This window comes from Lygodium microphyllum, chromosome 23 (assembly GCF_053477565.2).
Source record: "Lygodium microphyllum isolate KBCC chromosome 23, Lygodium_microphyllum_v1.1.10, whole genome shotgun sequence".
Taxonomy (NCBI): domain Eukaryota; kingdom Viridiplantae; phylum Streptophyta; class Polypodiopsida; order Schizaeales; family Lygodiaceae; genus Lygodium; species Lygodium microphyllum.
Genome location: NC_141157.1, coordinates 63,489,263 through 63,503,336, shown reverse-complemented (window position 1 = coordinate 63,503,336; position 14,074 = coordinate 63,489,263). Strand labels below are relative to the sequence as shown.

At 44.5% G+C, this 14,074-nt stretch overlaps 1 protein-coding gene across 2 annotated transcripts in view; it reads right to left on the bottom strand.

Moving 5' to 3' along the window:
- LOC148016258 (mitogen-activated protein kinase 15-like) overlaps positions 1-12,706 on the bottom strand; it is a 38,217-nt gene extending 25,511 nt beyond the window's left edge. The window contains exons 1-6 of one of the 2 annotated variants that reach the window (XM_087663988.1): positions 10,636-12,706; positions 10,100-10,508; positions 9,884-10,011; positions 9,740-9,799; positions 9,355-9,504; positions 9,121-9,276 (exon numbers count right to left, since the gene is read on the bottom strand). In XM_087663988.1, the coding sequence (XP_087520114.1) occupies positions 9,121-9,276; positions 9,355-9,504; positions 9,740-9,799; positions 9,884-10,011; positions 10,100-10,508; positions 10,636-10,881 (1,149 nt within the window). In that variant the 5' untranslated portion in view covers positions 10,882-12,706. The remainder of the gene's footprint in view (positions 1-9,120; positions 9,277-9,354; positions 9,505-9,739; positions 9,800-9,883; positions 10,012-10,099; positions 10,509-10,635) is intronic. The other variant, XM_087663987.1, reaches the window with a different exon arrangement.
- Between the last annotated feature and the right edge of the window lie 1,368 nt (positions 12,707-14,074).

The window sequence follows — 14,074 nt, the reverse complement described above, 5'->3', positions numbered from 1 at the left end:
ACCTACAAACATGCTCACTCTCTGCTATTGCTCTCTCACACTCTGTCTCTCCGTGACTAAGAAACACCCACTGTCTTGATCTTCGTGCCCCTCCCAGTCTCAAATCACAATTTACAAATTACAAGTATACTAACAATACTTAGAGGTTAGAGAGAGAAAGAGAGAGTTGAGCCTTTCAAGTTTCAACTTTCAAGATTCAAGAATGAAGAGAGATGGAGGTTGGAACCCGAGGGGGAAGAGAGAATCAAGATGGATATTAGAGAGAAATTAGAATAGGAAGATAGATAGTTATGCATAAATCAATTATCATAATGAAAGAAAGTGAAACAAATTTAAAAGGCAATGTACACCTTAATGATAGCTTGTTGAATGTGGCAGTATCTGTCTTGGTCATTCACTTCCACATTGCTTCACTTTGACACCTGCACCCCCTCAATCCCTACATCACAAAGAGTGTCAGAGTCCAACGAGGAGGCCAGATCTCACCTCGTCACTCACCATCTACTGAAGTCTCTAGAAGGTTCACAGACTCTTGGGGCGTAATCGGTGAGTCCGGTGGCTAAGAACTAAGCTCCTTATCCAAAGAAGAGTTCTCAAGAGGCACAGGCTTCAAAGGGACAGTTGCTAGCACCCAAGTATCACCGGAATCTCCAAGAACGGATCTCCAAGAACTAAGCTCCTTATCCAAAGAAGAGTTCTCAAGAGGCACAGGCTTCAAAGGGACAGTTGCTAGCACCCAACTATCACCGGGATCTCCAAGAACGAGGTGTTTCTCATCCCCCTTTGAGGCTAGAACTTCCACGAATCGAACAACACAGCTTGTGTAGACATCTCACTTAACGGAATCATACAATCGGTAACCTTGAGACTGCGAGCTATAGCCCACAAACACCTATCTTTTGAAAGACACTTCGAATTTATCACGCTGTGTTTTTGGGATATGAACATAGACGTCACACCCAAAAACCCTAAAATAAGAAACATTTGGCTTAGACCCAAAATACACCTCATAAGGGGTCATACTAACAACAATGGAAGTAGGGGATCAATTAAGAATGTGAATTGCCATAGCCACAACCTCAACCCAAAAACACTAAGGTGTCTCTCGATGCACCATCATGATATGGACCATCTCGATCACACTGCGATTTTTCCACTCCAATATGCCACTCTTGAGGGGTGTTTATGTTGGCAAACTCCTAGTGGCATGATCTGCATAAAAACAAGTAAGCTTATTAGAAATAAATCCCGGCCTGATTGGTTCTCCTCAAAGAGTAACTAATCTATAAAGTTGGAGAAAGCCTCCGACTTCAGTTCCAAGACATAAGCCCATATTATCCTGCTATAATCATCCACAATTACCATGAAATACAAGCTCCCTCTTAGAGACTCAGTCCTCATCAGTCCACAAAGATCGGTAGAAACAAGCTCCAAGGGTGCAGATGACCGCCTTGAAGCCTCGCGGGGAATAACATCATGAGAGTGCATCCCACGAATGCAAAATACACAAGGCTACTAGTTCACCCCAATATCTGGCTAACCTCCAACAAGCTATCCCTTAGACGTCTTCCGAATGTAATCATAGTTGAGATAGCCAAACCGAGCATGTTAAAGCTCGGACTAAGTTTGAGAGGTAAGAAGATGAAAAGTTAGGGCTAGACCGCAACTTATAGACTCCATTCTCCTAATAACCTGAAGCAAGGACCTGTCTCAATCCATGATCAAGAATCCGAAAAGAATCCACATCAAACTCAACCAAGAGGCCAAGGACACAAACCTTGTGCATCGAAAGTAGAAGGTAGCCTAAGGCCAGCACATAAAGCACCTCGGATGTATGGGCATCACCTTGCCCATCTAGAATAAGGTGCATGTTACCCCGTCCCTAAATAGGGATAGAAGAACTATCACCAATGAGAATCTAGCTATGTGAAGGCCGCAAATGAGCAACACCTGCTGAAGGAGGAGTCATGTGCCATGAGACACCGTTGTCAACAATCCACTCCAGAGTGTAAGGGGCCCTCATGTTAGACAGTCATTTCCTGGATAGTCGGAGGGTAGTGCCACGTCAGCAAAGTATGGCAGTAGGCAAACATGTTAGCACAGTACAGCAGGATGCCGCGTCAACAGGGCAGACATGTGCCACATGGCACAAGTACAATTGGACTGAAATTTTGTGCACTCGAACAATTTTACTGCAGTCGGCTGCATTTAATGCAACCGACCTGGGGCTGGTATTTCCTATTTTTTGACTATTTATAGCCAATTTGTGGCACACTCCACGATATTCATTATCCAAATTCTGATTTTGAGATCTCTTGGCTTAGACAGACTATGCTCAGGCTAATGGAGATCGAGGTCATCAAGTCGAAGACACACGCCGATATTTCCTCTGCCCCCGTGTATATTTCTGCACTCTTATACAGCATACTACACTGCAGATTTTCTGCATTTACACTGTCTCCCTTTCTCTCTCACTCTTCTCTCTGTGTTCACTCTCTCTGTCTTTGTCCTACGCTTCAGCATCACTGCACTCTGACATGGTATCGGAGCGGTGAAGACGGACTGATTGAGGGCCGAACCTATCTGAAGAGGAGATTTCAGCGCGACACAAGGCTGCGTTTCCAGGATTCGAGGGCGAGCGGGAGGGCTGCGCATCGGATCAAGGCTGAAGCGAGCGTGGGCGTGCGGGAAAGGAGTCTAATCGGTGAATTTGCTGCAGGTTATTGCTGTTCGAAGGGGAGGAAGGCTGTGTTTGAGGCCTTCCATTGCAGATTTTACTTTTTCATTGCCTTTGGTGGGTGAAGAAGGTTTGGGCAGCGGAGGAACCAGCCCTAGAAGGCTGCATTTACACAGTCTGAGGGGGCTGATTTTGCGTTTATGCAAGTATTGCATGTTAACATGTCTACAAAGACTGATTTGGAGTTCCAGACGATAATGGACAGAAAGGTGCTTGTCTTACCGACTCTTCCATCGGATCAAAAGCTTGATGGTGACAGTTACCGCATCTGGCGAGTGATGATGTTGGCCATTTTGGAGTCGTATGATTTGGCGGAACTGGTGATGGAGGGGATTCCCAGGCCCTCGATGAGGGATGAGTCCAAACTCTCTTCCAATGCTCGTGCGGAGTTGACCAAGGCCCAGTCTCATTGGGACAAACTGAATGCCAGGGTTCGATCTTTTCTGTTTTTGTCTTACACCACAACCGTGATAGCTCACATCGAGCACTTGACGATAGCTCATGAGATATGGCTGGAGCTCGACCAGATGTACAACCGGTTGACCCTGATGAAGAGGGTTTCTGACCTTGTCCGTAAATAAGTCTTCTTCGCTTCGGGAACCATCAACAAGCTTTGACAGCTTCAGATGCAGGTTAAAAATGCAAGGAAGCCTATTTCATCCGAAGACATGGCGATCACTTTACTGTCCCAATTGCCGCCACGATTCAATACCTTTTATTCCGCCCTTATTGCATCAGGGCGGGAGTCGACTCTTCGGTGGGAAGAGTTGGTTTCTATGGTCTTGGACCAAGAGAAACAATTGAAGAGACAAAATGCTTCCGAATCGGAGACTTTGGTTGGTCAAGCCTCTCAGAAGAAGAGCAAGGACCAAAAGAAGGAGGACAACAAATCCAAGAAGGACAAGGAGAAGGAATCGACTTGCCATATTTGTGGTAAGACCGGTCGCTGGAAGAAGGATTGCTCCGACAAAGACAAGAAGGACACCAAGAAGAAGGACACGAAGGATTCTGGAGCGGTGGCTGCACCCTCATCAACTGCTTTTCTACACTTAGCAGTCATTGAGGACTCCACATCAAAGACTTCTGATGCTGCGATGACAGCTCCCCAGGCTTGAGAGTGGATTGTGGACAGTGGTGTCTCACAGCACATGACTCCTTCTTCCGATGGTGTTGCCCATTTGCGACCTTCGCGTGGGCAAATTCTCATTGGAGACAACTCTTCTATGTCTATTGTTGCACGGGGTGAGATGCAGCTTATTCCAGACGAATGTGGTGGTACCCACACTTCCGAGGTGTTGTACATGCCAAGCTTGGGGTATCATTTGCTTTCAGTCCATAAGATTTGTGCTCTTGGTCTCTTGGTGGAGTTTGACAATGATATTGTTCAAGTCCTTGATCGTGGATCAAGGAAGGTTCTCTTTGCAGGGTATGAGGAGGATGGCATCTACAAGTTGAAGTCTTCCACAGCTCTTACCTCTCAGACACAGTCCGAGCTTTGGCATGCTCCGTTTGGCCACTTGAACTATGAGTACCTTCGGAAGGCGTCACAAGGATCGTTTGTTCGAGGTTTGTGGGATATAGTAGTGAGCCATCAGCCATGTGTCTCCTGCATTCGTGGGAAATTGCATTGGGATGCGATTCCCAACAAAGCTTTGAGGCGGTCTACTTCACCCATGGAGCTTGTATCTACGGATCTTTGTGCCCTAATGAGGACCGAGTCCCTGAAGGGGAGCTTGTACTTCATGTTGATTATAGATGACTATAGCATGATGACTTGGGCTTATTTCTTAACTTTGAAGTCGGAGGCTTTCTCTCACTTCAAGGATTGGCTTCTCTTTGAGGAGAACCGTTCTAGCCGGTGATTGATGACCTTGTGTTCAGACAAGAGAGGTGAATTTATGTCTAATGAGTTTGCTTGTTTTTGAGCAAATAGGGGCATTCACCAGGAGTTAGCTAACACCAACACTCCCCAAGAGAATGGCATTTTGGAGCAGAAGAACCGAAGTGTGATCGAGATGGCACGCACCATGATGGAGCACCGATAGACACCTCAGAGTCTGTGGGCCGAGGCAGTGGCTACTGCAATTCACATCCTCAATCGATCTCCCACTTCGGCCGTTGACAGGATGACGCCTTTTGAGGCTTACTTTGGGACTAAGCCCGATGTCTCTTATTTCAAGATCTTTCGATGTGACGCTTATGTGCGCATTCCGAAGACGCGGTGTGACAAGTTCGAGACGCCTTCCCGACAACAAGTTTTTGTTGGTTACAACTCCCAGTCCCAAGGTTATCGTCTATTTGATCCCATCAAGCGGGATGTCTACACGAGCCAAGATGTGCGGTTCCTGGAAGTTCCGGCCACAGAGAGGGGTGAGGAGCACCCCATTCTTGGAGATCCAGGGGAGAGTTGGGCTCCCGAGATAGTTCCTTTGGAGCCAGAGTCTTTTGATGGAGATTCTTCGTCTGATTTAGAGTCTTCCCTTCCACCGGCCACCCCCGTGGAGCTTCCGCCAATGGATGTTCCTAAGTCTTCAGCAGATGGAGAGCGACGGGGAGAGGTCCGACCTCCTCCTCGTTGGGCTCGTGATACACTCCGAGATTCAAGGATCGAGGGGGTCCCTGAGGAGTGGAAACTGCAAGATGGACCACAGAGGTCATGGAGGAACTAGGCACATTCTTGGGAGCTTGTTTACTCCAACAATTGTTTGCTGACCTGTGTTATGCAGGATCGTGAGCCCACTTCAATTAAGAAGGCTTTGCAATCTGATCATTGGCAGTAGGCTATGGAAGCCAAGTTGGAGGCTATTGAGAGGAATGGCACTTGGTCTCTTGTGTCTTATCCCTCTCACAAGAAGGTGATTGGTGTCAAGTGGGTCTTCAAGACCAAGTACCTTAGCAATGGTTCTTTGGACAAGCACAAGGCTCGCCTTGTTGCTAAAGGTTTTGCTCAGCGCCCAGGCATTGATTTCCATGATACTTTTGCCCCCACTGCTTGTATGGCGACTATTCGAGCTGTAGGAGATGGCCTGTCTATCAGTTGGATGTGAAGTCGGCCTTTCTGAATGGTGACTTGCAAGAGAAGATCTATGTTGAGCAGCCTCCTGGCTTTTCCACAACTTTATGTGCACACTTTCGAGGTTGGTCGTGTGTTGTTTGTGTAGTAGGTTGATGATTTGATTCTGACAGGGGATCATACACAGAAGGTCCGAGAGAGCAAGACAGCTTTACATCAAACATTCGAGATGACGGATTTGGAGCTTCTTCATTTCTTCTTGGGTCACGAGATTTATCAATCTCAAAGGGGGATTTGCCTCTCTCAGCAGAGGTACATTCAGGAGCTCTTGGTGACTTTTAAGATGGAGACTTACCGGCCTATTACTACTACTATGGATCCGAACTAGAAGGCCACTTCACACTCAGATTCTCCCGTGACGGATACTTCTCGCTATCGTCAGTTGATTGGATCCTTGATTTGGCTTCTCAACACTCGTGTTGACCATAGTAACCAACTCCTCCCATCGAAGAGTCTCAAACTGCCCTAAGGCAATCAAGGCGGAATAAAAACCATTGAAATGGGGCGGTAACTATGAAATAAGAGTTATCACCATGTCTTCAAAAGTGATCACCTTCCCTGCATTTTATACCTGCATCTGAAGCTGCCTCAGCTTATTAATATGCTTCCGCATAGAAGATGACTTATTGACACTCATGCTCCTCATCTGCACTACCAAAGAAACAGGTCTCATGACAGTCATGTGATTATACATCTAATCAAGCTCCAACCGTATCTCCCGGGCCACCGTCAAATGCTTAATATAAGAGGTCACAGCTGTAGTGCATGAGAGAGAAAAAACGAGCGAATGCAAGCATTGAGTTTGTCCCAATATACCTAAGCTTTTGCCAACTCCAACTTATCACTTGAAGAGAATCTAAACTCATCTCACGAAGAAGGACGATGAATCCACCAAATCATAGGACGAAGCCTTGGCCTCCATAACAAGCTTCCCCAAATCATAGGACTCCAAAATGGCAAGCAACATAACCCACCAATTACGGTAGTTCTCACCATCGAGCTTTCAAATCAATAGCCAACAAAAAATGCCATAAATAATGTAGGTCGGCTGCATTAAATGCAGTCGACTGCCCAACATTTGTCTGACTATAAAAAATCGTCCGACCTGTCCAGCTAACATGGTGATCAGCTCTGCGCTGCCACCTGGCACTCCTACTTGCTAACGTGGCACACCTACAGACGAAGTTGGACTGCCAACACACACCAATGACAAGAAAGGCCTATCCAAGTGATGATAATCTCTAACGGTAGGAGACCTCTCAAGTGACCAATATGATTATGCACTCCACAATGGGAATCAAAAGTGACTGCGTTCCACATAATCCAACTATTACAAGCCCCAAAAGCCCAAAAAGTGGAAAACAATTATAACATGTGACTGCACACAATCTATCAATTTGGGTTTGCCAAAAACTCAATCTCATAGATGCAACAATGCCTCGATAGCATTACATCAAACCTTGGACATTAGAGACCATATGTGCATTGCCACTAGGCAAGAGAGAAACCAACATTGATAGATCTCCTCGGCTATAGTACAAAAGAAGCAAGAACTATTGGAAGTGTTGTCTCTTGAAAGAGCAACAAAAGAAAGAGTCCACCCATCAGCATTCTCCAAACAAAGACATTACATTTGGACATTATTTTTTTGCTATCATTGTGGATTTCCACCAAGCTCTACCTTTGTGGTGCCCCCAAAGGGAATTGAGATATATCTCGTTGGCAGATACGTGCTCTAAGAGCAGCCATCTATTAATTTTTCAATCCTCCCAGAGGCTATCCAAGTCTAAGCGAGGAAAGGGTTGCCAAACAAGCAAGGATGCCAAAATGGTTTCCCATAAATTACAGGACCCTTTGGGTGCATGTAAAAATCCTTCGCATTGACTGAAATGGCATCAAAGTTTGTTGTATAGGTAGAACCGCATCAGCAACAATAAAACTAGCTCGAGCCTTGCCGCTCTTTTCAACTTGGCCAAGCTTCTTGTTTTCCTTCCCATGAGACAATTTTAGAAGTATCCAACATTTCAACTTATAGAGAGTAGGCTTGCACTCAATCATCACTTAGGTGCCAAGAGAACTTCTCAAGCATCAATTTCAACAAACTAAATGAGTCAATAACACTGAAGATGCTTATAGACTGATCAGCATTGATCACATCCCACCATAAAGCCTAAATTCTAGTATTGCCATGCAAAATACTCATGCCTGTTTCGGAAAGAATTGTGATATGGAAGCCCAAGGCCACTAACCAACACACATCTTTAAATAAAGACCATTGGAGTGCTATCATGTGCATCTCCACATCTAATATTGCTTTACTCCCCCCCCCCCATTCTTTTAGGTGTACAAATATGATCCCGGGCAATCACTTGGATTGCCTCTCTCTCTCTCTCTCTCTCTCTCTCTCTCTCTCTCTCTCTCTCTCTCTCTCTCTCTTGTAAAAGGCAATTGTATTCATTACAAAAAAAGTACAAGATTAAATGATTACAAGATACTGGATGTCTCTAGGCCAGCATGCATAAAATCTGAGACATCACAGTCAAGGTACAAAGGACGCAGAGTGACTAGAAGGAAGCAAAAGAAACTGCAATGTGCCAAGTGAGCAAATCCTGTCTAGGAAGAATATCTGTTAAGTCAATCAAGTCGAGCTGCCAATGAAGAAGTCCTTTAAAGTGGACTATATGACTCTACACTCCTGATGAAGCATCAAAGATGAATACATTCCTCATGGTCCATATATGCCAATGCCTCTCTCTCTCTCTCTCTCTCTCTCTCTCTCTCTCTCTCTCTCTCTCTCTCTCTCTCTCTCTCTCTCTCTCTCTCTCTCTCTCTCTCTCATGCCCCAATGCATCTCTACCTACATATGTTACAGTAACGTCCACAAAAGTGTTATAAGCTGCAAAAAAGGCTTCATGACTGACAATCGAGGTCCAAATCTTCCTGGACCAGCATTGTACTTGCTCCCCTTGAATATAAGTCTCACTGCAGCAATATATCTTGGCAGTTTGGAGTTAAGTCAGACTCTTCTAATTTACTTGCATTTAGTACCTTCTTTGCTGCATACAAGCCTGTCGATGTTATTTATGCTGTACTGAAAACTTTTAGTATGTTTTATCTTTGATAACTTGAAGTAACTTTTTCAATCCATGACAGGTGAAAAAAGATATGGAATATTTTGTAATCAATGTAAGGGTAAACACTGAAGACCAGCCATGCCTTGATGTTTTGACCAATTTTGGAAACTATAGCAGCATTTCCACACTAAACGAACCAATCTATGACATATGAGAACAGTAATCTACTGAGCTACCTCTTCTGCGGTGGGCCTATCCTTTGGATCAAATGCCAGAAGTCTCTCTAATAATCGAAGCGCTGCAGGATCTGCATTTGGAAACTTCTGTGTGAAGGGGACTGGAATCTTCTTCCGCATGCCAGCCAAATAACGTCTAGCCTTATCATTACGTATCTGTGATAAAAGAGACAGCATTATAGGAATGAAAACAGAAAAGTACTGATCAGAAAATTTGCAAGATCTTACACTTACTCTGGAAATAGCTTCTGGTGGTGGTGTTCCAAGCAGATCAGTAATCAAATCCAATTGGTGGACAACATTTTTCCCAGGAAATAGAGGCTTGCCACCCAAAATCTCCGCAAAAATGCACCCTATGCTCCATATATCAACTGCAGGAGTGTACTGGAAATCACAAATACAAAAGGAATTAATGTTTTTCCTCAATAAGTTATGGCATGTCACATTTTGACAATTCAACCCACATGGAACCCATGGTTTAAGCACTACAGACATGGAGTTACTGGGAAATGTAGTTGTCTGTGTGGCCTCAGTCACAATCCAAAGCAAGAAGATTGAATACCAAGGGGGTAATAATACTTTAACCTTCTCCAAAACAGAAGAAATACAATATTAGTACCTTGGAGAAGAAGGAACCACATAACTCTGGAGCCCTGTACCATCGTGTAGCAACATAATCCTACTAACCCAAAACAAGTGTTATTCAAACCAGCTGTCGTGCATTGAACAGAAATGTCAAGAAGTTGCATGGTACATAATTTACCGTCCAAAATATTGCTGTTGGGGCATCATTAAAGGCAACACGAGCAAGACCAAAATCGCAGATTTTAAGCTTGCAGTCAGCATTTGCTAGCACATTTTTAGGCTTCAAATCTCTGTGAAAGACATTCGCTGCATAATACCAGCTCCAAGGCCTTAAACTTCTGTACTTTAGAACATTTATAAGAGTTTTCGATGCTTAAAGGAAAAGGCAACCAACCTGTATGAATATACTTCAATGCACGAAGGAGCTGATAAAGGAAAAACTGATAATGTTCTGCCGTCAGATCATCATTGGCCTTGATAACTTGGTGCAGGTCTGATTCCATTAGTTCAAAGACAACATAGATATCTTTGAAATCCTTCCTTGAAGGAGGAAGCATAATGTGCTTCAGTTCAACAATGTCAGGGTGGCGGAGTAGCCTGAGAAGCTTGATTTCTCTAAGGATGCGTGTGGCATCAGACACATGTTCAAAGATATCATTGATCTTCTTAATCGCAACTCTTTCTCCTGTGTGTGCATCAATTGCTGAGCAAACAACACCATAACTACCTTTACCTATGACCTCCTGCAGTACATAGCGAGTTGCCTCTCCGTATTCTGTAAAGAATTCAACTTCCTGGTCACTCTGCAAAAATCCAAACACCTAATCATCAAAATATGCAGTTGCAAGGCATCGGAATGAATATTCAACAGATGAATCCACTGATCATTGCCAACATCCAGGAATGCAAAAGAAAAAGAGATGAACTAACTTTGGCCCTTTGTTTGTCAGTCTTATGCATTTTCCGTCTATTTTTCTGTCCTGAGGGAGCAATTTCCTTGTCAGAGTGTCTCGGGGAATCCTGTTGGGACACTGAATGAGCCCTAGCTTCCTGCAAGGACCTGAATGTCACTGTAGTTTCAGGTGCCACAACGTCTGATGCTACGCAAGGCGAGTTGAGCCTGTTCCAGCGATGGCGGCACCAGTGGCGAAGGTTGTCAACCAGAGCCCCACCCATGTGCTGTGATAAGGGCCAAAAGCACCAAAAACCTTACAAAATGCAACAATGGAAAGAAAAGACCAGCTCCCAAGTCTGGCTGTTGAACCAGAAAAAATTAACTTCAGAAGAGCCAGGCTCAGCCAGCCCCTGTCATATGTAGAGTGAGTTCAGATGTATCAGGAAGTTCTGTACTTTAAGAAACACATGCAGACCAAAAGGTTGCCTTCGGGGTGAGTCTGATTGTACTAATGATAAGCAGCAAGGAAAAAGGTTGGACGCCTGTTTGGCTGTAGAATTGGCCCACCATGAAGAAGCCCTGAAGGAGGTCAAGTGCTTGCCCCACAGGAGGAAGAAACAAAAGGAACAGAGGGATAGGGAAGAAGCAAACCCATCTTTTTTTGTTCAGAATCAAGGTAAAGTCACTGTTGGGTTTGTCGGGAGGGAGAAGACTGCACAATGCAGGGCCTCCTTTAGTGTGAAAGAGAAGAGCCCACGAGCCAGGCGGTGCTGCCCAATTCGCTGTCTCTAGCCTGCCTTTTTCGACTGTAGGAGAAAGGCCAACCACGGAAGTCCCTTCTTGACTGGGTAAAGCAACACAAGGCTACAGCACATACTTACTCTCTGTGTCAAGGGGCGGATCCAGAAGAAACCTTCTCTCTCTCTCTCTCTCTCTCTCTCTCTCTCTCTCTCTCTCTCTCGGCCGCAAATTCGCCTCTTTTTCAGCTCCGCTTTTGCACCACCCTTGAGCTGAATAAGGTCCAATAGTGGCCTCAGAGTTTGGACTCCAAGGGGTAGCACCGTGCACGGGAGAAAGAACAGGGGACCTTTTGGTGTGCGTGTGAAGGTAATGAGAGGGAAAGGAGAAGGCGATGGGAGGCGTAGTAGAATGATGAGGTTGGCAAAAGGGTCAAATTGAGAAACCGGTGCACCGTGTGACGAGAGAGAGAGAAGAACGATCGGCCTGGAACAAAAAGAACAGAGTGGAGACAGAGATCCCGAGAGAGAGAGAGACAGACTCACGATCAGGAAAAGGAATTCGAGCTGGCAGAAAAGAGAGAGAGTGGTTCGCCATGTCTAAGCTTGAAAATGACTATATCTGCCCCTCTCTCTCTCTCGCTCTCTCTCTCTCTCTCTCTCTCTCTCTCAGAGCTGCAAACCAGCTGAGAGCTCCGTTCTCACTCTTCTCTCCCTGCAAATCAGCTCCATTCCAATTTCTCAGTTTGTTCTCTTCGTTCAGAGATAGGGTGTGTCTGTGATCTCTCTGTTTCGCCCCCCCCCGCCTTGCATCTACTCTTGCTTGTAGACTACTACTAGACCTCTGATGCCCACCCAGTCCTTTACCAATAGTACCCCATCCTTCTCTGACAGTCCCTTCTCTCTTTTGGCAGTAGCTGGTCAGCCCTCTTCTTTTTGTCTCTCTCTCTCCCGAGTCCCCGCCTGGAGCCTCCCCCCTTCTCTCAGACTCTCCCTTTCTTCCTTCCGATGTTAAAACTTAATCCTAAATAAACTGGTTTTGTACCCGAATCCCCATACCATAAACCAGCTTACTATCCTGATTCCTGTCGATCTTCTTCTTCCAAAAGCACACATGACAGTATCATTTCAGTTTTTTGTCAAGGCAAAGTCAGGGGCCTTGAAAAAAGAGCCTGTCCTTTGTGTCTGATGCAGTTCTATGCTTGGAAAGCTTTTAAGCAAAGATTAGCTTCACATTCCATCTCTCCCCACAGAGATTTTTATCTCTGGACTGACCATTGTCATCAAGCAGACTTCTTCACTGCTACTTTTCAACGGAGGGTGAAAAAAGGTCCATCTTTTCAGCAGTTTGGGTCTTTTGGGTGCACATCATCTGAGAGCCCACCACCATAGCTGCTGATATGGGAAGGAAGAGAAGTACGTCCTCATCAGCTTTAAATGCGTTTCAACTGGGACTTTCTAAAGGGACTAGCTACATCAGTACATGAATGATGACATACATAAATATATTGGGACTTTTTAAATGGAATAATGTAGTGCAACAATAAGATACATATCCTAATAATATATGTACTGGGAGTTTCTAAATGTATAAAGATGCATTATTATATTGGACTATAGTCTTGAGAACAGGCCAGAATTGTAACGGACACAATTGGCAATACTAGTTTTAGTTGGTGGCAGGTCACAATTGGCACAAAAGCTCGCCCACCCATTAGAGACATTTTGCCGAGTAGGCTTTACCTATCAGTGCTACAGTTAAGACACTGCCCAACCTCCAAGATTCTTTCCTCCATTGCTTGCCCTAAATTTAGATAAGGGGCTGTCCTATGCATCATGATCTTTAGATCGTTAAATAAGTGTGATGTCACACCATGTGGTGGAAAGGAACGACACTACTCAAGGGGCCCCTATCTATTAGCCACCCATGAGGTTTGAATTGACCTTGGCCTTGGCCACTCATATAGTTTACATTGACCTTGGTCTCGCAAGCTGGAAATAACTTCCCAAATCACAGAGGTCATGAATACTAAGCAAGTTGTTGAAGAAAGGCTTCGAATGAGGGGGAGGCTAACCTGAGTTATTGAGCTCTCCTGTGAAAGTTTGAAACTTTCCAACGTTTACTGAAGATGGCAAAGTCATATTTGCTACATGAAACCCCTCTAATCTTTTTCACAACCTTAGTTACTTATGCCTTTTATTCTATAATAGTAGACCCCTCTTATCTTTTTTGTAACACAAGGCACTTATGCCTTTTATTCTGTGATAGGAATTAGGATCAATAAAGGTTAGCCTCTAACAAATGTTTATCTTGCAAGCACAAACTAGACTACTTTTAAGCACTAAGGACTTCTTGGCTTCTTTGTTTATCCTACACAAAACAATCAAGAATAAAATATTTAGTGTGATTATTTGTAGGATATGTTATGTTGTCAGTGCCACAATGTTATAGATGTCTAGTGCCCTTAAAAAGTGATTCAACTAGTGTTACCCACAAGGTTAATATGTTTTTCCACATTGTGCCAACTCATCCTTGAGAAGGGTCAACCAATGTAAATACTAAATACTAAGGGAGCAAAGAGAGTGAAGGTTTTTGTGTTATGGCATTGTACTCCAAATAGAGCTTTGTAATAGGATGAATTGTTCTCTAAGTGAGTCCTATGAATGGGTCATTATGCATTGTTGAGAACTCAATGGACACCAAGGGATAAATGACAATAAGACTTGTTGAGAAGTA